This window comes from Colletotrichum chrysophilum (genome assembly GCF_026319265.1).
Source record: "Colletotrichum chrysophilum strain AFK26 chromosome Unknown scaffold_23, whole genome shotgun sequence".
In the NCBI taxonomy this organism is placed as follows: domain Eukaryota; kingdom Fungi; phylum Ascomycota; class Sordariomycetes; order Glomerellales; family Glomerellaceae; genus Colletotrichum; species Colletotrichum chrysophilum.
In genome coordinates, this window is record NW_026517310.1 from 254,301 (window position 1) to 278,926 (window position 24,626).

The 24,626-nt window shown below is 52.9% G+C and overlaps 8 protein-coding genes across 8 annotated transcripts; 4 read left to right on the forward strand and 4 right to left on the reverse strand.

Moving 5' to 3' along the window:
- Positions 1–483: 483 nt before the first annotated feature.
- COL26b_003991 (uncharacterized protein) lies at positions 484–1,698 on the reverse strand (the record flags this gene model as incomplete). The annotated part of the gene is made up of 1 exon (XM_053176876.1): positions 484–1,698. The coding sequence occupies one exon, from the start codon at positions 1,696–1,698 to the stop codon at positions 484–486; it is 1,215 nt and encodes a 404-aa protein (XP_053039198.1).
- A 1,760-nt stretch (positions 1,699–3,458) lies between these two features.
- On the reverse strand, positions 3,459–3,894 carry COL26b_003992 (uncharacterized protein; the record flags this gene model as incomplete). Its single annotated transcript, XM_053176877.1, has 2 exons — positions 3,459–3,481; positions 3,681–3,894. The coding sequence occupies 2 exons, from the start codon at positions 3,892–3,894 to the stop codon at positions 3,459–3,461; spliced, it is 237 nt and encodes a 78-aa protein (XP_053039199.1).
- A 1,521-nt stretch (positions 3,895–5,415) lies between these two features.
- Positions 5,416–6,048, forward strand: COL26b_003993 (uncharacterized protein; the record flags this gene model as incomplete). Its single annotated transcript, XM_053176878.1, has 2 exons — positions 5,416–5,715; positions 5,785–6,048. The coding sequence occupies 2 exons, from the start codon at positions 5,416–5,418 to the stop codon at positions 6,046–6,048; spliced, it is 564 nt and encodes a 187-aa protein (XP_053039200.1).
- Positions 6,049–7,724: 1,676 nt separating this feature from the next.
- On the reverse strand, positions 7,725–11,256 carry COL26b_003994 (uncharacterized protein; the record flags this gene model as incomplete). Its single annotated transcript, XM_053176879.1, has 3 exons — positions 7,725–8,921; positions 8,967–10,120; positions 10,173–11,256. The coding sequence occupies 3 exons, from the start codon at positions 11,254–11,256 to the stop codon at positions 7,725–7,727; spliced, it is 3,435 nt and encodes a 1,144-aa protein (XP_053039201.1).
- A 1,433-nt stretch (positions 11,257–12,689) lies between these two features.
- Positions 12,690–13,454, forward strand: COL26b_003995 (uncharacterized protein; the record flags this gene model as incomplete). Its single annotated transcript, XM_053176880.1, has 2 exons — positions 12,690–12,714; positions 12,844–13,454. The coding sequence occupies 2 exons, from the start codon at positions 12,690–12,692 to the stop codon at positions 13,452–13,454; spliced, it is 636 nt and encodes a 211-aa protein (XP_053039202.1).
- A 304-nt stretch (positions 13,455–13,758) lies between these two features.
- Positions 13,759–15,626, reverse strand: COL26b_003996 (uncharacterized protein; the record flags this gene model as incomplete). The annotated part of the gene is made up of 2 exons (XM_053176881.1): positions 13,759–15,131; positions 15,245–15,626. 2 exons carry the CDS (start codon positions 15,624–15,626, stop codon positions 13,759–13,761), a joined length of 1,755 nt encoding a protein of 584 aa, XP_053039203.1.
- Positions 15,627–16,634: 1,008 nt separating this feature from the next.
- COL26b_003997 (uncharacterized protein) lies at positions 16,635–18,110 on the forward strand (the record flags this gene model as incomplete). Its single annotated transcript, XM_053176882.1, has 3 exons — positions 16,635–16,692; positions 16,950–17,039; positions 17,086–18,110. 3 exons carry the CDS (start codon positions 16,635–16,637, stop codon positions 18,108–18,110), a joined length of 1,173 nt encoding a protein of 390 aa, XP_053039204.1.
- A 5,963-nt stretch (positions 18,111–24,073) lies between these two features.
- COL26b_003998 (uncharacterized protein) lies at positions 24,074–24,623 on the forward strand (the record flags this gene model as incomplete). Its single annotated transcript, XM_053176883.1, has 3 exons — positions 24,074–24,238; positions 24,320–24,472; positions 24,528–24,623. The coding sequence occupies 3 exons, from the start codon at positions 24,074–24,076 to the stop codon at positions 24,621–24,623; spliced, it is 414 nt and encodes a 137-aa protein (XP_053039205.1).
- Between the last annotated feature and the right edge of the window lie 3 nt (positions 24,624–24,626).

Consider the following 24,626-nt stretch of genomic DNA (forward strand, 5'->3'; position numbering starts at 1 on the left):
TTGAGAGGTTTTTCGGTATTGAGTAATCGTGGATAATGTATGTCCCGTCTGGCTGGTTGATCTACTGAGGCGGTCCTGTAGAAGACTTTGATATAAGTACCCTCTGCTTTTGCAAACACTTCTGAGTACTCGTGAGGAGGATCCCATCCATAGGACACCTGAGATAAAGGGGGCACAGCAGGCACGAATGATGGGCTCAAGAAAATGATGCTAGTGAAGTAATAGTATTAAGTAAGGATTACTTGTAAAATTGGTACTTTATAGACCATTTTGGATCCCTTACTGCAAAACCACTGGCTGGCTGGGTTTTATAAAACCCTTAACATAAGCCACTTCCAAGTCGTCCAGCTAATGCCAAAGAGTCTTCAGCTGTCCAACCGCTCATGCACAATCCATCTTGCTATGCAATTCCAAGTGTAAGCTCAGTTTAGCGACACCCTGCGGCTCTGATGCCATTCCTCCCCTTTTCGCAACGCAGACCGATCAAGCTTGGATGTCCTCGTTCAGCTTCTCAATCATCTTGCTCAGGCTCTTAATCTTCTTGCCCAGTTTCTTGATCTTTCGCTCCGTCTTTTGGCGTCCTGCAACGACGGCCTCGTAAACGGCTTTGCTAACGAACTCGATTTCGTCGTCGGGCTTCGTAGGATCCTGTTTCTTGGGTGCCTCCACTGGCTTCGACGAGATCGCGCGTATGGGAAGATCGGTGGTGGTCAGAGGGCAGGAGATGGCGGGCGTGGTTCTCTCAAGAGTGCGAATCGGTCGGCCTCGTCGTCTTCCCATTGGTAAGATATCCTCATCTTCATCCTCGCTGGTATCGGGTTCCTGCTTGAGTGCCGCTCCAGGTTTGGAAAACATAGCGCGAATAGGTAAGGCAGCGGAGGGCGGAGGGCAGGAGATAGGAGGCGGTGTTCTTTCGAGAGTGCGGACCGGACAGCCTCGTCGTCTGCCCATTGGGAGGGGGGCTTGGTCGTCGGTGTCGTCGAAATCGTCGAGATCGCCGAGGACTGGGCTGTTCCCACCGCTCTGAGGGGGCGTGATGAGAAAAGAGATGGCGCAACGTTGAGAGGGCGTGGAAGTCTGCCATACTGGTTTGGATTCGTGGGGGCTTTTAGGAGGAGCAGCCGCGATTGTCTTGAGCTTCTTCGGCTTGGGTTCTGCGGCGGCCTCTGCCTTCCGCTTGCTACCGCGGTTACTCATTGAAATTGTGATTTCATCTTCGCCGGCAAGCTCGTCAGCAGACTCGTCAGCAAGCTCGTCTTCTGGCACATAGTCGTCGGGTCGAAGCTCGGGGAAGAGACGCGAGAGATCTTTGCGCCAAATTCGAAGGACCTTGCTCGCTTTGGCATGGCATTGTCTCCAGGCCTTGTTCTCCAAGAGAGGGTACTTCTTGCCTAGAAGTCTTTTCGTAACGACGTCTTTTCTCTCAACTACGCCATTCTTTTTCGTAGTGGCGCGCTTTTCCTTCTGGTCGACCATCAGCCTTTCCTTGATGCCATAGTAGTTGGGTTGCCACCAGATTGAACGAGCGGTTGGCATCAAGTAAGAAACGTAGAGCTCGGACAAGACGTCCTGATCGCACTCGCTGAGGTGAATGAGAGACGTGGGGACTTCATGGCTCCACAAGTCGATCTCGTAGGTGAGGCCCAGGAACGCGAGAATCTCCTCCGCCGCCTCGTCCGCCAGTCTGAATTCAGACATTCTAACAGCCTGTTAGCTACCTCATATTTTTGGAAAGACCGACAGGAAGGACTTGCATGTATGGCGCAGGGGTAACTTTCAGAAACGGTTCGCCATGTCTTTGGCCGACAGGGAAGTGTCGGGGAGGGCAAGGTGGAGGGCAGGGCGGAGGGTGAAGGGGAGGGCGAAGGGGAGGGAGGGAAGTGCAGGGGAAGGAAGTGGAGGGGAAGGAGGAAGAGCGCGAGAAGTTTGCATGGCCATTTTTTGGTTCAGTGAAGAAATACTGCATTAAACGTTGATAGTAGGGGAACTGTTGCCAGGAAGGAAGAGAAAAGAATGCCCGACCGAAGCGGCGATGCCTTCCTTAAAAAGGGAGCAATAGGAGAAGAGAAGGGCAGGAAGGTGCCAAAAATTAAAGTTCCATTGTGCTGAAATGGCCAAAAAGGAAGGAAGGGCAAAAAGGGTCAACCATATCAACTCTAAAGCAAGTCCTCAGGACTGATCTTTCCCTAAAGCCCAAGGTTCTCTAAATAGAGGTGAGGTGAGGCTCCAAGGTTGAGCCCACTATCAATAACTGGGTGAACTGGGTCTTAAGCGACCCCACAAAAGGCGGTCTCCATGATTGTTTTCAAACCTTGCGAGTTTTCCTAAGCAGTCATATGACTCTTCGTGAGTCTTTGAGCAGTTTGAGTTCGTTCGTTGTGGAAACTCTGACACCCTGATGGCCATATCTTCAATCTCACGATATCTAACCACCACATACAACCATACCCATTGGAAAACTCGGGATCCCGTCCGCTCTCCCATAGATAAGCCAGTGAGGGCTGGAGTAGTAGTCGGGTCGGTGACGACCGGCGAATGCCCGGTGTTGTATGTTTTTGATGTTTTGGTGTTTTGCCCAGAGGTTGTGCCTTGTTCGTAGGGCTTGCTTTTACATCGCGCGGATAACAACATTGGTACAAATGGTGAGTAAGCTACATTATAGATCGTTCAGCATAGCCCTGAGGTTGCTTCTCCGTACTTCCAGTCTCAAGACATGAGTTGCCCGAGTCCTGAGAATTCCCGCCGTCTCCGTCACGTCGTCCGGAATCCTTTGGTTCCCATTTATCTTCAACTCCCAGTCTGTCTACCGTCAGACCTGCACTGCCAGGGTTGCGCATGCCGGCTTCCAGCTGTCGTTGGTAGGACACATGCCGAAGTCTCTCTGCTTCCTTTGGAGTGAGACGCAGCTATCGATTTTAGTATTTGCCTGGGTAGGGTCGTTCACGAAACTCACGTAGACTTCCACTCCAATTGCATGTATTGCGCCCGCCAACCATCCAGCCATACCGAAACTGGCGTGTAGAGATGCCGTGGCTGGTGCAGGAGTTGACCTGTCAAAGAAGTTCGCCTCGATCGGCACCTGCTGGTTCGGATTTTCCCCCGACGTGTAGGGGGTACACCCCTCAAAGAGGAAAGACGTTGCGACCGCGGTGTTATTCACATTCGCGGCTCCCAGCATGTGTTCGATCACTGCACAAGGAAGAGAGACGTAATATCCTCCTTGCTTGCTGATGACAAGCGCCGCAAGAAGAAGAATCGGTCTCAATGTGATGATGGCGCCGGCCTGTCAAGGCTAGGTCAGCAAGGTTCAACGATGGCGAGGCGGTAACTTACATAAAACCAAGCTCTAAGCATCCAAGCGCGATGCTGTTCAATCTGCAATCTCTTGATTTGAATGATCGAGATGAAAAGTGAACCCAAGAAACCGAGACAGAGGAATCCAACGGAGGCTTGAACTTCTAAACCACCGCCAACAGCATGTCTTACAAGCATAAGTGCACCAATGGTGCCCGGGACAGACAATGTCAGGATAACATAGCCGTTGATTCGGTGAAAGATGATCCATCTGCGCCGGATGGCGGGGACGAACTGCCAACAGACGAGGAACGATGCAGGCAAGATACATGCGAGATGCATGATGATCCCGATCCGGTCTACGGTGAAGTTGCGGTAGTAATAACACTCGCCGGGTAATGCGCGCTCAGTTGTGCTGAAGCCCGGTCCGCAGAAGACCTTGTCAAAGTTGAGATACATCAGGCGGGCTAGGGTGAACCCCATGAGGGCGCCCGCAAAGTTGACGAAGAGGATGAAGTGATACCTCTTTCGGAAGCCCAGAAGTTCGTGTATCCTGCCAAGTTTGGCGGCGAAGTTGTTGGGTTGGTTTGTTGCAGCCATTGTGAGTAGCTGCAATAAAAGGGCAACTCTTGATGCTGTGTGTATGTGCAGGCTCAGGGAAGAGGCAAGTTGATGGATAGAAGGAGGAGGCAGGAGACAACTGGTAGTCCAGAACAGAGCAACACCATCATTTATATACACGAGGCCTCACCTTACAAATGTCTTGTTGTAAACCATTCAACCGCAGCCTCGAAATATCATGTTGATTTCGCACATTCGCAAGCGATGCAACACATGAGACTTGGCTTGCATACAGCAGAGACATAGGAATACCGACGGCGCAAAATGGTCCTTTTTGGGCTTAGAGGCAATCGGGAGTTAGTCGTGATTGGTTCTTGTGTCTCAGTCGGGCGCATCTTGCCAGCAGACATGTCGTCTCCCCCGCATCTGCCCTGAATCTTGTCAGCTACGCCGTAGGGCTACATAAGTCTTATTCTTGATTGGCGCGCAGAATGAGCTCCTTCGAGCGGGTAGATAGATAAAGGTCTGCATACCTCCCGCCAGATTGCGTCTTTCGTCGACATTTCTGGACTGGAAGTAGTTATTTTGCGCCCCGACGTGTGGCCAGGGTTCCATCTACGTTGCCAAGTCAGCACAATCTTCCACAATGGTCGGCGTTGCAGGAAGATCCAAGGGTTGTCGGACATGTCGGCAGCGGAAGAAGGGTGTAAGTGAACACGCGGTGTTGCCTTTTCAAATCCGGAGACCTGACCTGTCCAAGTGTGATCTCCAACAGCCAATCTGCGGCAACTGCTCAAGGCTTAACATCACATGTGAATATGACCGACGACAGGTCTTCATCAACGTAACAGGGCCAGGGAAGGCTGAACGGACAACGTTCAAGCCGTCTTGTACCGATGTAGTGCTCCCACATTCGCTGGCTCGCTCTGCGTATGAGGACAAGTACATCAGCCTTCTGTGGGATGCCCGGTCCCCATGTGGAACTCCTTCCGCCGAAATATCTGCCAACTACCCTGTCTACAGCTGGGTCTCTTCGGCTAGGGACCTTTACCACGATGACGATGGGCTGCGTCGAAGCTTGATTGCCATGTCCTTGAGCACTCTAGGACAAAAGGATGGCCAGGCATATTCCACTGCGAAGGGGTTCCAGACGTACGTTCAGGCTTTGAGTGAGGTGAATGTAAGCCTGCAACATTCCAAAAGATGGAAGTCTGACGCCATCATGGTTGCGTCGCAGGGACTTGGACTCTTTGAGGTGAAGTTGCCTGTGTATTCTTGACGTATCCCATACTAACAGTGGCAAGCTTCTGTACGGAACGCAGGAGCGCGTCCAGGCCGACGGATCTCAGGTGAGAAGCTGGCATAACCACATCTTGGGTGAGCTAGCTCTTATCCAACAAAGAGGCCCCAAGTCGTTTATTGAAGGCCACGCACAGCATATCTTCTCGGGAGTGAGAATGCACCTCGTAAGTTTACATCCAGTGAGATTCAGCAAGCGGAAGTTGACTTGAATAGGCCATAGCTGGGTGCATGAGTAGAAAGAGAAGCTTCCTTAGCGACATGGCATGGAAGACAGTTCCGTGGGCCAAAATCCCAAAGATCCCAAAGGACGTCATACTAGACACTCTCACCGACGTCCCAGCTTTACTCGAGGAAGTCGACATTTTGAAAAGCAACCCAAGCGACTACAATTGCCAGCACTTCATGAAGACATACCAGCGTCTGGACCGGGAGATTGTATGGTGGCTCGAAAATCTCAGCCCGCCCACCGACATCCTCCACGATTTACACGAGCGGAAATACAAAAACCCCACTGCCGACGAACTCGCCGTCGCCCACGTCATGACATGCTTCTGGACTGTCTGTATTTTAGTCTACAGCTCACTTCGCGCAGTGCTGAGTAGCACCTTAAACTTGCCAGGTATAGAGGTGATGGAGCTGTCAGAGCGGACAAACCCGCGGCCATACTGTCTCTTGATCGCCGACGCCGTCGAGGTCTTCTTCCAACCCGAAGCTGGAACCTTTGGAATGCACGCTGCCCCGTTCCCCATCGGCATGGCCATCAAGTATCTAATGCTCACCGAAGGCTTCTCCTCCAAAGACTGCATGAGACTTATAGGATACTTCAGTAGGCAAAGTGGTGGTGCTGCTATGGGTAGTTTCTTGGCAAACACACTCTTTGTATGGAACTAGAGGGGCGCTCATCAGTTCGTTTGAGTTCACAATACATTTGCTGCAAAGGATGGTGCCTGGCCAGGGCCTGCGATCTACTGGTCCATTAAATTTAGCTTTAGGAAATTTGAGAACCCCTGGATATACCGTTGACACAATTAGCTTGTGTGTGAGAACTCGGTTGCGTTGCGTTCTTCGAGAGTCCTTACTTCTCAACCTCTTTGGCCATACCCTACCTTTCTCTGACGACTCTCGTTCAAGAACCGCTGCGGTCGGTTACTGATCGCGGCACCCGCTGGGAAACAATATAAGGCCAGCCGCTAGCCCCCCTGCAGTTTCTCAATTCTTCTCCTCATTCTCATCCTCATACTCGTCCTCGTCCTCGCCCCGCTCCTCTTCTTCGTCCTTACTGACATCTTCACAGGAAAGTCCCGCCCGATACGGCGGAGGGGCGGGCTCTCCCGGCTCGACGGCCCCTCGCACAGGGGAGTCTACAACTTGACGACAGGTCCCTCGCATAGGGGGGTCTACAACTACACGACAGGTCCCTCGTATAGGGGGTTCTACAACCTTTTTTAATCTTTGGAACTTTCTAGTGTGTCCCTGGTATTACACTGCCTCCAGGTTGATGCACCCTTTTCTTGTTTTCATTGCTGTCTCTGGCTTGTTCAGGGTTGTGAAGAAGACTACTACTCTCTCTTCGTAGTGCATGCCATTTCTGATGATGAGCATGTTTGACCTTGCCTTGGATAAACACCATCCTCATCTTCGACTAGACGTTGACGTAACACACAACACATGACATGCAATCGGGCAACTTCATTCAACTCGTGTCAATTCACTACTGCGACTCTCCAACATCACGCAAATAAGCCACCCCCTCATCTATCAGCTTTACCTCCCCTAACATCACGTCAACCTTAGACAAAGAGAAGGCATGTCCACGTTCCGCATGCCATGAAACAGAATTTTAAAATCGCGTCGAGACCAAACCAAGAAACACGATATCGATGCCACCCAGCGGGGTTGCCGTTCCAATCCGTCAGTCAATCCCCATCCGAAAACCATGTCTTTCTTACGCGAAAAAAAGTTTTCCCTCCCCTGGACTCATACTGAGGGCGGGTGTTTTGAGGTCGTGCACTATAATAGCCAAGAGTGTAGTAGGAAACGTGTACCATCCCCGGTCCATGGCATGGTTTCTCCGCGCCGCGGCACACCAAGCAAGGACTGTCGGCTAGGGCCACGGAATGAAGGACGAGACTGAAAGAAACAGTAATTCAAATTTGCCGCGTCTCAAAAAATGACGATCCGCCCGATAAAAATGTGGCCACTCTTTGGCCTTCTGTGACAGCACAGAGTCCCTGAAAAAAAGGCCAGTCGTTGGCTTTTGGGTATCCCAATATTCTTAGCAATAGCATGCCATGTAGTTTGGTCTGCATTACGTCTCCCTTCCCATACGATCGAATGATGATCCGAACCCAACGCCGAGGGATGAAAAAAGGGGGAAACGTATATTGAAAATGTATGATAACAGACGGCCCAGGCGTGGAGTACAGTGATGAGACCATGTGCCTGGGGTGGTAGGTAGTAAAGTAGAAGCCGTGGGGTTACGTTCTAGAGGCGGCAAGACAGTATCACACCGTCCAGGTCGTATTTGCGGGGGGTATATATACGGAGAAGTGCGGACAAGATCAATATCACCTCTCAATGCTTTCGGGGCTCATCATGCCCATGCCCTCATCCTTGTCGGTCTGACTGGCATTGCCCTGGCTCTGCACGCTCTCGTTCCGCTCCATGGTAGGGGGAAGGGCGATTGCAGCCGGGTTGGGGCCTGTACCATTGATGTTGGCATTTTTGACCTTCTTCGCCGGCGTGGTGTTGCCGCCCTTCTCGGGAGAAGCGTTGACGGCACCTTGCTCTTTCTGAGCCTGCGCCGCCAACTCCATCTTCTTCTTCTTCTTGGCGAGGGCGATCTGTTCTTTGGGAGGTCGCTTCTGCGGAGAGACAATCTTTCCGGATGCACCAAGACGCGGGCGAGGCCTCCTCTGTTTGACAGGCAGCTCCTCGTCTTCGACGAGGGGAGCGTCGCTATTGGCATGCAACTTGGCGAGGAAGAAGTTCTTGATCAAGCCAATCTGTCCGTGGATGTTCTCCGTAGTGACGGGGTCCACAGGCGGCAGCGAGTCGAACAAGTCTGTGACCTCGGTGCCGGTGGTCTGTGTCTGCATCTGGTACTGGTTGCGCACGCGAGACTGGAGCAAGTGAAGAGGAACCGAGAGCATATCAAGACCCATCTCCTTATCCAGACCGAGCGCCTTGAATCCGAAGAAATCTTCACCAAGGTCCTCTGCGAAGTCGCCACTAACGAACTGCTCGCTGCCGTCCTTGAAGGCTCCGACTCCGTCCTGGCCAGCTTCTTGGGTAAGGGCAGGACGCAGCAGCTCGGTCAGATGCAGCTTCATGCGCTCGTGAATACCGCCAAGCTTCGTGCTCAGCCTGTCGATATCGTCCTTCGCATAAGACTCCAGGTTGACCAAATCACAGCCGTTCTCGTCCAGGGTATGCAAAATGACCTCCTCAGGAGTGAAGCGGTTCTGGAATCGAGGTCCGTGTTCAGAACGAACTGCTTCCTTCTTCTCAGCTTCCCGATAGACATTGAACGTGTGGATGAGCTTCTCGAAATAGTCGGACGCGATGCTGGTCAGAGTGTCGATGGCAGAAGGCTGGAGCTCTTCGAAACCGGTGTGGTAGAGGATCTTGGCCACGGACCGCTGCAGGGCATTGTGGCAGGTCTCCGGGGCAATGACGGGCCCGTCGTCGGCGATGAAAGAGGGCTCGGCGTCCTGCTCGACAAACGCCTCGTAGTTGGACTTGGGAAACTGGTTGTTGTAAACCTGGAAAAATTAGATTCGTTCTCTTAGCTGCGTCGTCGGACAAACCTGAGTCTGGATCTGCATCTGCTTAATCACGCCGATCTTGCTCGATAGTTTCCTCGTCTCTTGGATTTGACGAATGTTGGTGTCGATCTTGCTGGTCAACTTGCTCTTCGGCGCAATAAAGTGGCCTTCAGGGATCAGCCGAAGATATTCCTCGTGCTGGTTAATGACGTGACCCTCGCCGTCCTCGATCCACTGTAGCTTGGGCTGGATGTCGGGGATGACCGTCAGAGGCTCGTAGTACGCGGGAACGACCTTCTCCTCTTCGCCTTCCATGCCCTCCGCAAGAGTCTCGGCAGGCTTTGCTGCTTCCTTGGCGGCGATGGCTGAAGAGTCGGCAGAGTGGCTGATGACGCCCAAGGACTCGGCCTCTTTCTGGTTCCTCAAGTACCAGCGAATGCCTGCCTTGTTTCGGAGGAGTGCAGGTGCGTCGACATTGAGCCTGTTATCCTTGAAGAGCTGGTACCGCTCCTTGGCGATGAGCGCACGATCCTTCTTTGTAACTTGCTTCCAGATCTTGTACTCGTCGTCCTCGTAAGCCTGTTCTGCTGCCTCGTTGAGCGCCTGCCCTAAAGCCATGCCGTTCAGGGTCGGTCCGTCAATGTCCATGGCGTCGGCGTTGCTTCCGATGCCGGAGTGCCCGTTGATGCCGCCAGGGGTGGCTGACCCGCCAATTGGTGTACCGAAGCCATTGCTACCGTCGACGGCCTCGGAGCCTTCCCGTCCCTTGGCAAGCAGACCGTTGAGTTGGAGCAGCGGCTTCTGATCGACACTCGGTGTGCCCTCTTTCTGGTCGGCTGGCTGTTTCCTGGACTTGCCGCCCTTGGTGCCTGCTGTACGCCCACGAGATGACATGATCGGCTCGTCGTCTGAGTCATCACCGCCGTCTTCTTCGCCGCCATTCTGCTTCCGTCGCTCTTCGGCCTCGACCTCGGCTCGTGGCCTAATAACAAGGTCTGGGATGAGGGGGATAAGCTTCTCTGCCTCCTTCCTCATTCCATTGGCCATGCGGCGGAGAGGGTGTCCCATATCTTGGTTGTATTTCAGGCAGTTGTCCCATATCAGGTTAAGGTCGGTGACGAAATCCGCCTTGGATTTGTACGTGAGAGACTTGAGCTTCTTGGTCATGGTTCCCAGGTCCATCGGTTGCTTGATCACTGCGGGGGTCATTAGCCAATCCTGGTGAAATCCGTCTGCCTAGAGACTTACGTATGTAGTAATCAGGCGCATCCCTCTTGTTCACCCTTTGCAAAAAGGGCGTCGAGTATTCCGTATGTGCCTTCAATTCTGTCAAGACCTTCTCGACGGCTTCGTACAACTCTTCTTGGTTGACGTTCTCTTCGCTCGCCCATTTACTTCGGTTCTTTCGTACTTCGTTCATCAATGATCGCAGTTCCGCGTCTGATGCGCGAACTTGGTCGCGTTTCAAGTCTATCCTCGCAATCAGATGCTTGAGGGTCAGACTTGACGCGCCGAGGTTGGCGCTGCTGAGCGAGCCGTGGTTCTCGGCTTGGGCGCCGTTGGTAGTGGTATGGTTATTGTTGTTTTCCATCTCTGCCTGCAACTGCTTTTCTGATTCTTCCAGCTGCTGCTGCTCGAGCATGGCGGTGCGGTCGTTTTCGAGGGTATAGAATACTGTATGGAAGCTGCGTCTGGCGGCCTCCTCGGTCGCGTTGCGCGCCTCTTGTAACTGTTTGCGCGCATCCTCGCTCGTCTTTGCGAGGTCCTGGGAACCGTCGGCTTGTTTGAGTTTATCGAGTTGCTTGCCGGGTGAGCTCACGGAGTGCACGGGCGAACTGCCGGACTTGGAGGGGGAGAGGAGGGAGCCGGCGCCGGCAGCCGCGGTGCCGTTCTTCGACTTGTGCGCGTCGGCATCCGTCGCGTCTTCATCGTCTTCGTCGTCGTCATCGCCATAGTCGTCTTCATCGATGACCCGCTTGGCCTTCTTTAATGGAGGCTCCTGGATCGGCGCATGGTCGGTGGTAGGGGGTAAGATGGAGGGGGAGGGGGCGGAGGGGCGGCGAAGGGCATCGATGGCGGGATAGTTGTATGAACCGTCATCAGCAAATAGCAGCGAGATCTTTGACTCGCTCTTGTGATAGAGATCCTTGAACAAGGCGCGGCGTCGCTCATCTTCAATATCAGGTTGTGCCTCAGGCATCAAAGCCATGGAGTTGTCGACGGGGGTTCCAGTTCGCTGGGAACCATCATCAAGTTGATGGAACAAGCGACTGGAGGATTGGTGATGGAGAGAGGGCGGTTGCCATGCGTGCTGGCCGTTGGGGAGGGACATCTTGAGCCCTTGTTGATGATAGCGACAAGCGGGCCGAGTGTCGCCATGCGCAACAAAATGCGCTCGTCAGGGACCGAGTCCGGGCGGCAAAGGGGTGTTACGATCGCATCAGTGAAAAGAGCGACATCGATAGAGATGACCGACGGAATCTGAGGACGTGATGGGTCGCGGTTGTGATGTTCTGATGGATTGTAATAGGGGGGTTTTGGCGTTGTTCCAAGAGGTGAGGTTGAGGATTTGGAGAGGCTCGTACCAAGTGTACGCGATGGAACTTTTCCCTTGCCTGAACACGGCGAGCCGGCCGCTGGGTGCGGTACAGAGGACTTTGGACGGCCACCTGCGGGCAAGCAACGGCTGCCACCCGCACTGTCGCATCAATCCCAAAATTACAGAGAGGCTTCTTTTACTGCTAATCACCACTTTCATCTATTTTTCGGACCCAGAAAAGACGTGCACTGGGGTCATGTTGAGTGTCGCGGTCGCCGACTGCAGGTACAGGAACTTTGAGTGCCGACGACGGCGCGAGGCGACCAGGCCACCGCACTCCCCCCTTGGATCCCCAGCGATCGGATCGCGTATGATGTCGTCACGTGACGGATGACCAACCCGTCGCTGTGCGCAATGAGCCCAGCAAGTGAACAGCAGAGTTTGGCTTGCGGCAGGCTCTGTAATGCTGCGCCGGGCTGGTGATGCGTGCTGACTGCACAGGTCAGTCCGGTGCGCTTCGGCGACCACTTTGATAATCCACCACCGCTGTTGCGACACCCTCATCCCGCTGCACCTTGACATTTAACCATCCGCCATATCAAAAGAGGCCACCACGCGTCCTCCCAGACGAGACATCGCGACTCGCGCTTCTCTCCATGCCCTCCACGGCCCACGGGATAACCCGCCCGGGCCACCTAGTACCGACCCCAAAAAAAACCTCGGGGGCATACCCCTGTCCTCGTCCCTCGCAGCCTGGGGCGTCCAGCAGGTCCCGCCCGCCACCAGCTTGTGGTGCGGTGCACATCTTCTTTCGTCAGTGGGCTGAGTTCTGCCCGATTCCCAGTGGACGGAGGTGGTGCTTGTTCCCGCAGCAATCCAATCCAATCCAATACCTGGCAGCCCAGCAAAAGCTCTCTCCCTCCCGATCCAGTCGTCTGGAAGCTCCGGCCAGCTGGACACACCTCACACCCTCGTCTGTGACGAACCCCATTACGAATACCCTTTCCTCATTACTTACCTGCACTGTCTTGCCGTGCGCTCTCTCTCTCTCGCCTTGAGCAACCACTTCGACCATCCCGTCCCATCATGACACCTAGTAGCTAAGCTACTGCTACCCTTACCGAGTCAACCCACGCACAACGCTCACTTCGACCACGAACCGAGCTACATACACTGCATCCCATCCAATCAAACCACACCCTGCAAGAGCCGCAGGACCCTTCGAAATGCGGATACGCTTGCCCTTTGCAGGTGCGTCAAAAGCTTCAGCTGGCCCTGGATCTAGCCCTCCATCTGGGTGGGATCCATCCGTCTCGCAGATCCGAATCGAGCTCCCCATGTCTGCCAGGGATATTCTTAGCTAACACTGGTCTGCTGCAGGCGTCTTCTTCGCCCTCCTCCTCGTCGCTGGCTACGCAGGCCTTACCTCCCTCCAGCTGGGCCAATATGTAAACGACAAGGTCCTGCACTTTGCAACATTCTTCCTCCTGACGCTCGTCTTCTACTGGATTCTCGATACCAACCGCCGCCGTACTCTCAACCTCACCTTGACCGTCTGCACGTTCGTCCTCGGAGTCGGCTCCGAGTTCCTGCAGGGCTTCCTCCCCAACGGCCGCGAGTTCGACTTTTACGATATTGTTGCCAACGTTGTGGGCTCCCTGGCGAGCATAGGGCTATGCTCATGGTATCACAAGCGTATGCTCGAACGTAAACGCCGCACCAAGACGTACGCACCTGTCCCGGGAGAGGATGACGAGGATGTTGAGCTCGGCGAGGGCCACGAGACGGGCGTCATCGAGTCGAGTGGTGCGTGGGACGGCGGCGACGTGGGTGGCAGCAGCGGACGGACGCTTGAACAAGAGGTGGACAATTGGGACGAGAATCAGGTGGACGATTGGGACGAAGACGATGCCGACGGTGACATTGGCGGAGTCAAGGGCAAGGACGTTGACTCTGGAGACATTGGCGAGCCCAAGAAGCGGGCTGAATAGTGCATACTCCACGAGAACAGGGAGACTGATGTATGATGGATGACCACGGAGTTACGATCTGGCGTTCGGAAGGCTTCATCCTAGTAGCGTGTTTCGTCATAGAGAAAAATTGCCAAGGTTTCTGATGGTGCTTCTTGAAATATGTGCCATGACTTTTATGTTGATTGTACAATTCGAAAAGTGTAAACAAGTGTTACTTTTATATCTAAGCAGTCCAAATTATGTATACGCCAGCCCCGGAGTTCCAATGTATATGTGAAACTGTCCAAATCTTCAGCCCGCAGAAACAGCACAAACATGCAGGTCACCATCCAAAGGCCTCATTGTGCCACACCACTTCGCGGCCCCTCATGACCCATGCTCCGACATATTCCCGCATCTCCCTGCCCATCTCCGTGGGCCCGCACACGAGCACGGCCACCCTCTCCTCCGCACCTTGCCTGAAGAAGTCGTCGACAATATTCCTGAGGTTGGGGCGCTTGCGGTTGTGGTCCGCTGTAAAGAGATTTCGCGTGCGGTCACGGTACATGGGGTTCATCTCCATCTCGTCGTCTGCGTTGGTCTCGGCGGGTACACCAGCCATGGGTCCCGTGGTAGCGGAGTTGAGGGAGTCGCCCGTCAAGAAAATCTGGACGTTGCTATCCTCAAGCAAGCTCTTGGGCGACTTGTCGGTGGTCATGGCCCAAGTTGCGTCACCGGCTCCCCGGACGGCCCAGACCATCTCGACCTTGGCACTCGGGTTATCCTGGAGGATGGCCTGGTAAATGGGCACGGTAAAGGTGGCTCCCACGCCGCCAGCCACCAACAAAACACGATCGACGGTCGAGCCGATGAGTTTGTCGAAATGGATAGATGCCGCGCCATAGGGGCCCTCAATGCAGAGCGGGGTCTTCCCGTCGCTGCCGCCTCCCGCGTTTGCAAAGTAGCCAAGGTGCTGGGTCAACGGGCCGTTAAGTTGGCGAGCAACGAGGGTCAAGTCACCGGTCTCCTCGTCAACAGAAGCCACGGTAAAGGGGTTGAAGAGGAACTCGTAAAGCAGAGCTTCCGAAGACGAGTGACCGCCACCGGGTCTCGCGGCGGCGGGGATGCTGAGATAGATGTGGGACCCCGGCCGGCTGCGGAAAGCGTTGACCTTGAACTGAGGGATTGAAGCTGAGATCTTAACCAGGTTGGTCCCAGGGATGGTCTCTAGCTTGGAAAAGGCCATGACGGTGCGCAGACGGCGTACAACGAGGTCAATGAGGAACACGATGATGGCTTTGGCCATGAACAGCCGGGAGGATTTGGCGTGGAAGAAAACCAATGGCGGGATAGCAAATGCCCCAATTAAATGAGTGATGAAGAAGATTCGGTAGGAGTACTTGCGAATAGCGACAGTGGCGGTCGAAATCATCATGTTCATGGCTGCAAAGGCGACGACACCGGCAAAGACGACGGGGGCGAACAGACGGCTTGTCACGATACCCTTGGCGACAAAGAAGTTGAGGTAAAAGAGAGCGTGGAGGACGAGGAGTGACAATGTCACTCGAGACAATACTCGATGCCATTTGTTTAGCTCCTCGTGGGAAGTGCGAAAGACTTTGGCGATGGGACTGAAGCTCTTCAAGGCCAGCAGATACTGGAATGGAATCTGTGACACGGCAACGATACCGAAGCGTTTCGTGATGTGGAGATAGTCTGTGAGACGTCAGTACGTCCAATTGTTATGGCAAATTGACCAAATCATCATCAACCAACTTCTCCAAACCCATTGAGTCTCTTATTGACGAATGAAAAGGATTGCCACTTACCCTCACCAGTCTCCAAGGTAGACAGAACAAGCAGCCAAGCGAACCAAGCCACACCAAAGACCCATTGGTCCTTCTGACCCCAATGCTGTCCCATAAAGTAGACATCATCGTTCAGCCACCACTTCACTTTCCTCACATTCGCATCCAGATTGCCAACCCAGCTTTGCCTCCTGGCTTTCAGGTCTGGAGAGTCCGGAACTGCATCGTAGGCGGCGCTCGCTTGTACTCGCTGTTTGAGATAGACGAACAAACGAAGGAGAAGAGCCAGGATGATGGGCGTCAAAGCCGAGAACTGGGCATACGTGCCATACCGGTCCAAGGTCTGCCGTCTCAACTGGACCTCCTCGCGGGATAGGTCGAGAAATTTGTACGGCCAACCCATGGTCGATCTCGGCGGATCTCACGGACGACGATGGGGAAAATGGATAAAAAGGTCAAGCCGGGATTGCTGCTCAGAACCGCATGGGTGACATGGAGATTGGTCTTTAATAGAATGGAGGTTATCCGCAAGCTCGGACCGAAGCGGATTGTTAATCAAAGGATTGGAGTTGCGAAGGTTCACATTCCACGTATCCACGGCGCGGGGGTACGAGGATCATACACAGGTACGAACGCCGGTTCCTTCCAGCTGGCTTCTTTTGTTCAGGTCCCAGCGGCACAAGCTTCCCGGAGGCGCGCCCTTCAGCGCTCGCGTCAACCAGCCGTGATTGCCTGCTTGAAAACGGGGGTCTCTGATTGGTCTATGAGATCGAGACTAGCGGCCTGGCCCCTGAGCTATCTCCCCATCGACCCCGTTTCGTAGTGGAGGCTGCCCCAAGCATCCCGCGAGAACCCTGCTTCGGAGTCGAGATGGAGGGACCCTCTTCTGGGCACCGACCGGGCATCATTCTCCACTTTATTTCTTCTCTGCAGACGACAATGTCTTGATGCTGCATGTGCCGCCTGCCAATCTGATTGAGATTTGCGTCGCGACTCACCTGTGTGGTCTCGTGGTCTCATATTCCCGATCTTCTCTCGTCCGTTTCCCCGATTTAAGCCTCCTTACAGAGCCCAGCCTTCGTAATTAACGACTACGACTGCATCTCGAAAGACTCATCGACGATCAAAATGGAAACACGAGCATCGTTTCTTGTGCGACGATGTCACGGGTCACTCTCGGGCGATAAGGCAAACGACACAGTCAACCACTGCGACAACGTCACCCAACGTGATTGGCGTTTGTCGCCCTGGTCCACTAACTGCGGCCTGGTCATGCAGCAACATGGGGCGGACTTGCCGTCCCCTCACTAAAGCCTGATCTTCAAGACGATTTACATATCGTTGTTCTCGTCTTGTCGTTGCCCGGGTTCAACACATACAAGTCATCTTCTTCGTCCTGAAGTTCGTTACCATGGATAATAAGACCTGCGCAAATTGCCATGAGCTGAAGTTCTCCTGCTGGAAAAAAGGTACGCATCCATCGATCTCTGATCGTGTCAAGCTAACCAAACCAACAGGAACCGGGGAAAACTGGACAGAATTCAGACGTGAATCATCACAGGAAGGCCAAATACTGCCAACGATTGACTTTGATGTTTGCATCATGTGCGTGCGGTGATCATCCACGATTCTCTCTACTAACGCTCATCCAGTGAGGCCCAGGCCCTTAAAATTCGCCAATGTCAAAACTGCCGCAAGCAATTTTCTTCCGTATTTGAGATACCAGATCTATGGTGGAAAGGGTATTGCAAAGGTGCCAACGCCTACTTTGGCCACGAGGTGACGGTTGACGATGAGGGCGAAGAGACCGGGTTGAGTACGTTCCCATGCCGCCACGGTTCGAAGAAGCTAACATATCTCAGATACATGGGCACGATTTCCCATCAAATTGACAAACAAGTACCATCCGGGGTACGAATGGTTCAAGCTGAACATCTTCACGCGATGGATCGCAAAAACACAACAAACAATTCTCGTCGTTTTCGACCTTCATCCGCCCACGGCAAGCTGCGTTGAGCGCGTGCCGGTTGGCGAGCCGGATCCTTTATTCGTGATCCCAGATGAACACAGCTACATAACTCCATACTGGATATATACTCGCATCTTGGAGAAAGTCGTCACTCTGCAAGACGCCGCCGTCTGGTCGGTGCGCGATACCGTGAGGAACACAGAGAAGGAGAGGGACGGCCCGACAAAGCCAAAACCGGCCCCCGACTACCGGCATTTGCACGAGACTGCCCGACATGCAATTCACGTTTCTGAGACATTACAATTAGCTGTGAAGGCTGCCAGGCAGATTCTGGTGCAACACGGGACCGTTAAGGCAGACTGGAGTGGGGCGCAGCCTGATGCTGCCTGGAAGAGGGCTTGGAAGCATGCCAACGGTCGCCTGCTGTTCTTCGAGGACATGCTGGACAGCCTGCAAGAGAGGTCCGCCTCGAACAAGGCACGACTTCTCAACGAGATTGCACTTGCATTCAACATGGTTGCTCAATTCGATTCTGGAGTCTCGGTCGATATCGGCCGCGCGGCACAACGAGATAGCGAAGCTATGAAGACGGTCGCCTTTCTTACCCTACTGTTTCTTCCAGCCACTTTCGTCTCTGCCGTCTTCAGCACTACTTTCTTCGAGTTTGACTCTGGCTCAGGCGAGTGGCTTATGTCTGACAAGTTTTGGGTGTACTGGGTTGTCGCCATTCCAGTAACCATTGTGACGGCTTTGATGTGGTACCATTGGCAGAAGATATTCCCACCGACGTTGTTTGGCGACATGCGTTTTCAGAAGAATCAATTAGAATACCATGAAGAAGCGAGGCCTAGAATACGAACGCTGAGTATTCGTAATCTGTCGACTTCTGGCCACGAAGGAGGGAAATCCGTAGTGTAGGTGGGCGCTGCGCCGCAGAGCCTGCATGTTGGACCCATTTCGCCTCCAATCACAGGAAGCATGGTAGATATTTCGACGCAAGACAGCGGTAAGCGCCCCGTTGATCACGTTGGGTGGAGGCAGTGTGCAACTGTAGCAAATGAAATATACCCGAGGCATCGCTGCGGCGTGCTCACAACACTCCGCTCCATTTCAACTCTTGTCTGTCTTCAGCACCCGACTGCCATCTCGCTCGTCTCCGATTGACACCTGCCTCTCCAAACAGCTCAAAGACGTCAAAGTAGATTTCAATACCTGTCGCTGTACTGGACAACACGTTCCCGATCTCCATCTGAGCATGCCTGTCCTCCACAGCCCGTCGAGGAGACAAGGCTACGTTAGGCTCCTTCGATTCGCATTCCGTCTTTCGGAGAATGGCGGCATACGATAGGCATCACAATAGCACCGTACTCGCGTCGCATCGTGTCAACGCGGATGCCTCCCACCAAGGGAGGCGAACATGGGACTCGGCCATTGCGGACGATGATCGCAATCATACTCCGAGGAAGAGGGCTAGGTTGAATGAGTCCGGTCATGGAGATAGCGATTCTTCGACACGGGTTCTAAAACTGTTGTCGCATGATGCGTATACTGTCGGATGGGTCGCGGCTCTCCCCATCGAGATGGCCGCTGCGCAAGCGATGCTCGACGATGTCCATCTGCCTCTATCGATGAACCCAAACGACAGCAACGTCTATGCCTTTGGCAACATAGGAAATCACAACATTGTCATCGCATGCCTGCCATCAGGGCAGTACGGCATCACCAGTGCCGCATTGGTTGCAAACAACATGCGTTGGAGCTTTCCCTCAATCAAAATACGACTCATGGTCGGTATCGGTGGCGGTGTGCCCGATAAAGTTGACATCCGACTCGGCGATGTCGTGGTCAGCAATCCGACTGCGGCTTGTTCTGGAGTCATTCAGTACGACTTTGGGAAAACTGTTCAGGCAGGTCGTTTCCAACTTTCAGGAACACTAAACAAGCCTCCACATGACGTTCTTGCCGCAGTCGCCAAGTTGCGAGCCGACCATCAGCTGTCTCCTAGTCGGATGCCAGAATTTCTCGCAGACATGAGAGAACGAAACATCATGATGGATGCGTACACATACCGCGGAGCTGGACAGGACCGACTTTATAGAGCCACATATGATCACGTTGGGGAGAGCTGCGACGACTGCGATTTGTCACAGCTGGTGATACGGGGCCCTAGGTCCAACAACTACCCGAAGATTCACTACGGTATCATTGCATCCGCAAATCAGGTCATGAAACATGGGCAGACGCGGCATCGTCTCGCAAATGAGCTTGAGGTTCTCTGTTTCGAGATGGAAGCCGCCGGCCTGATGGATAGCTTTCCATGCCTAGTCATTAGGGGGATCTGCGATTATTCAGACTCACACAAGGCCAAGCAATGGCAAGAGTATGCTGCAGCGACCGCATCAGCCTATGCAAAGGAGCTCCTTTCCGTCTTTCCGTCCGAAGAAATCCGCCAGGACTCCATGGCGGATGTCAATATAGTATCCTCTCGTCAGTGTTTTTCCAACCACAGCAATTGTGACCGAATATTGACGTTGATGTAGACGAAGTTTCGCTATTCGATCGTCGGAATGATTCTCTTGAATCCCTGAGGTTTGAAGAAATCGACAGTCGACATTCAACCATCAAATCTGCTCATACCAAAACATGCCAGTGGCTGCTGAAGCATCCTGACTACATTCGCTGGCTGGATGACAAAAGTTTCACCAATCACCATGGCATCCTTTGGATTCGGGGAAAGCCAGGGGCAGGAAAATCCACCCTCATGAAATATGCCTACTCGCGTGCAGGGCTGAAGGCTGCAAAAAATGCTGCCATTCTATCCTTCTTCTTCAACGCTAGAGGAGGGTTGCTTGAGAAATCCACAGAAGGAATGCACAGATCTCTTCTACTTCAACTATTGGAGAAAATTCCTGAGCTACAGGAGGTATTGGGAGATGGAGATCGTGGAACGTTCCTTCGAAAAGACTCGGGCGCTTGGGATCTTTCTGTATTGCGAAGACTCTTTGCGACTGCAATATCAAAGCTCGACCAACGACAAGTCACATGCTTCATTGACGCTCTCGACGAATGTGACGAAAGCGAGGTCCGACAACTACTGGGTTTTTTTGAAGACTTAGGACAATGTGCTGTCCACAATAACATCAGGTTCTACGTTTGCTTCTCTAGTCGCCATTACCCCCGTATGGACGTTGTCTACGGTGTTCGATTCACTTTAGAAAACCAATTAGGCCATGAGCAGGACTTGGAAAAGTACGTGCGAAGTAAGCTTAGAACTGAGACAAGAAAGCAGGCGGATGAGCTCACGAAAGAGATACTCCGGAAAGCGTCCGGGGTCTTTATGTGGGTAGTGTTGGTCATCGACATTCTCAACCAGGAATTTCAAGATGGTCGTGTTTTTGCGGTGAAGAAGAGACTTCAACAGATACCTCCAGAGTTGAGTAATCTGTTCAAAAATATCTTGATGAGAGACGAGAAGAATATGGGAGAGCTTCTGTTGTGCATTCAGTGGTTACTCTTCGGCAAGCGCCCTCTGAAGCCTGAAGAGTACTACTTCGCACTGGTGGCTGGTGTTGATCCTGAGAGTATTTCTGAGTGGAATCCTGAGCAAATCTCGAGAGAATCTATGAACCACTTCGTGGTCAGTTCCTCGAAGGGGCTTGCTGAAACAACCAAATCAAAGAAATCGACAGTTCAGTTTATACACGAATCAGTACGGGATTTCCTTCTCAAGGAAGACGGCCTCAAGTCTCTGTGGCCGGAACTTGGAGATAACCCTGAAGGCAGAAGCCATGAACGACTCAGGGATTGCTGTCATGCCTATATGGGAGTCGACATTTCTTCGTACGTTTCGGATGAGAATTTCCTTCTAACTGTAGGCACCGATGCGGCAAAGGCCTTCAAGCTCGAAGTAACTGAGAAGTTCCCATTCCTCGATTACTCTACGAACCATATTTTAGATCATTGCGATGCTGTGGAACGGATGAGACTTCCACAAGATTTATCCTTTCAAAAGTTCCAACTATCAGACTGGATTCGGCTCCACAACCTACTGCAGCAGTTCAGAACACGAAGGTACACCATGTCAACAACTGCCTTGTACATTTTTGCGGAGCTTGGCTTGCCATCACTTGTCGATATGCGACTTCGTCAGAAAGATATGCTACCTCGTCAGAATGGAGCACGGAGTCCGATCTCGTCCCAGCGGTTCTCGTCACCTCTCCATGCAGCCGTTTACTTGGGCCATACAAGTACGGTAGAAGCTTGGGTGCGTCATGTTGGGTTAGGAAACGTTTCAGAATCGCCTCGGCAGATGGCCAGCGCTCTCGTGACAGCTGTAGAGAAACAACATACCGGGATTGTAGAGCTGTTGCTTGATGCAGGGGTCAATCCAAACGCGGAAGATAAACACCGAAGACCCCTGCTTATGGTTTCTGCCGGAACGAGCTTTCAGATGACCAAGTTTCTTCTCTCAAAACACTTCTCAACAAACCAACATCAGGATGTGCGCCCTTCGCGCTTGTCCTCGAGCACAGCTGCTGAAGAAATTTGGAAATATGGCTGCCAACGCCAGGAGATGGATCTTACCAAGACGACTCCAAGCGGTGCCAACGCATTGCATGCGGCTTGTCTGAGTCACCAAGCCGCAACAGTCAGGTTACTGCTGGAAAATGGCATCGAGCCCAACGCCATCTGCGAAGAACAGGGGTCACCTCTGATTCTTGCTATCCAACAGCGCGAATCCTTTGTTAAGCTTCTGCTCGAAAGAGGTGCGGACGTTAATAAAGCTGATCATCAGCTCAAGACTCCCTGACACTACGCTATTGAAAGTGATCAAGGTCATATCGTCGAGCTTCTGATCGAAAGAGGTGCGGACGTTAATAGAGCTGATCATCAGCTCAAATCTCCTTTAATTTACGCTATCGAAGCCGACCAAAAAGATATTGCTGGGTTTCTGATCAAGCGGGGTGCGGATATCAATCCGGGAGCCTCCCTTATACTTGGCTATTGCGACTGGCAAGACGTATTTTGTCGAGCTTCTGGTCGAGGCGGGTGCGGTTTTCCATGATCGTCTTCTGCACCGAGCCATCAAGCTTGGAGACAAGCGGATGATCAGGGTCCTTGTCGAAAAAAGTGCCGTCATCATAGATTGCATAAACAATCGGGATCTCACTTTTCTCCAGTACATGGCTGACATGGAGAGAGTCGCTCTTCAGAAGATTCTGGTCAAGGCGAGTCAAGTTCATTGCGACCGAGATCATACGCTCGCCTATTCTCTACGTGAGGCTATCATATCCAAGGATGACGCTCTCGTCCAGAGGGTTCTCGACAATGGAGTTGACATAAATCAATCTTGTTGCTTCATCAGTCCTCTTTACCTGTCCGTACTCACTGGTCAACCCACCATCGTCAGGATGCTCCTGGAGAAGGGTGAGAGTACCCGATATGGAGATTTGAAAGGCCCAACCGCCCTTCGTCTTGCTGTCCACAAGGGGGATCCGGCTCTAGTGCAAGTATTACTTGAGTTCAATGTGGACCCAAATGGCGCCGACAGCATAGGTGGGACCGCGTTCTTCGACATCGATCCTACTCACCAGCACGCCCGAAGTTTGACGAACTTGCTACTAAGTGCTGGGACACGACTCATGCCTGAAGATCAGACAGGGAAGACGTTTCTCGAATCGACCCTGAAGCTGAAATTTGACGAAGAAACGAAAAGGCTTATATCAGAGGTTGAACACGGAATTTCAGCCCGAGGACATGATTATGTGCCGACTTTGCTGGTGGATGCAGCAAAGGCGCACATTCCGGTTCTCATAAGTTGGCTTCTGGAGGCTGGCGCCGACCCCAATATATTCGACAAATCCGGATGCACGCCGCTCCTCGGAGCCGTAGGCTCAAGGCCATCGGACCGTTTGAATCAAGTCATCTGCCTTCTGCTAGATAAGGGTGCCAATCCTACAATGCCAGGCTCAGACGGCGAAACCCCGTTGAAAATGGCTACTCGACTCGGAAGGCTGAGCGCGGAAAAACCCTGCAATCTCGAATCAAGGGAAGTCCTGGATAGAGAGCCGTATGCATTGTCAAAGACGTAGGATGAATCCGGTCGCAGCTAGTATCTAGCAGGACGCTTTCAACTGCTTGTTGCTCTACTTGAGAACTGTCGTGTATCGTCACATGGACTTTAATAGACGGCCGCGATATGGCCTCTCAGGACTTCGAGACGCAACAATGTGACGCTACGTTCGGTTGCACGCCGGCTTCGGCTGACCACGGTGCCCCGCATTTCTTCGGCCCGCGGCCAACAGCCCCGTTCCATGAAATCTGTAGGACAAGAGCGCATGATGGGCCTCACTTCGTATGGTTATTCCAGAACACCTATATGCGGCCAAGCCCATTGAGCATCGGCGTTTGAGAAATCCCGAGAACGTTCACATTCGATATAGTTTAACCTGATGAAAATAGAGAGAGCATCCTCGACTGGGGCCATGAGTATTATACCAGTATACCACAGTACATACTGCTATGTGTCCATGAGTAGGGCACTTTGCGTTGAAGGATCTCATGAACCACAGAAACGGCAATTGAAAGCAGTTCAAGCAAACACGAAACTTCAATGGAAATTCCATTCCGGTGCATTGTAAAGCCGTCAACTGCGCCCTTCACTCCCTGCCCGGCCTATCGCCCAGCCCCGCCGCGGCCGATGCCCCACTCTTCCTCCGACCCCGCGCCGAAGTGCTGTTGATTTATCATCTCTCAACCTCAACTCACAAGATCTTAACCTGACAAACCACCGTCTCATCCATCTCTTTATAAAGTCTCATTGATAACCGCAGCGCACTAATTTCAACTCACCCCAAGGTCAATCCATAAACACCGCAACAATGGCTCAAATCGAAAAGGTCCTCACCACCGCCGCCCCGGCCCCCCTCCCCCAATTCTCCCAGGCCATCAAGTACAACGGCATGGTCTACTGCTCCGGCAACATTGGCATCCTGCCCGACAAGCCCGGCATGGTCCAGGCCGAGGGAACCGTCAAGGACCGCACTGTACGTCTTATCTCCCCCCAATCTCATCATAATCCCTCATCTTGAGAGCAACGGTCGAATCAAAGCTGACACCCAATCCAGCGCCAAGCCCTCAAGAACCTCTCAGCCGTCCTCGCGGCGTCAGGCAGCAGCCTTCGCAACGCCGTCAAGGTCAATGTCTACATCACCAAGATGGCCGACTTTGCGACCATGAACGAGGCGTACGACGAGTTCTTCACCTTTGACCCCAAGCCTGTGAGTCGTCGTCCCCATTTTCGATCCCGGGTGAGCATTTTTGACATCGAAAAAGGCCCGCACCTGCGTTGCCGTCTACCAGCTTCCCCTCGGCACTGATGTTGAGATTGAGTGCACAGCATTCCTCAACAAGCCTGCTGAGAAGCTATAAGAA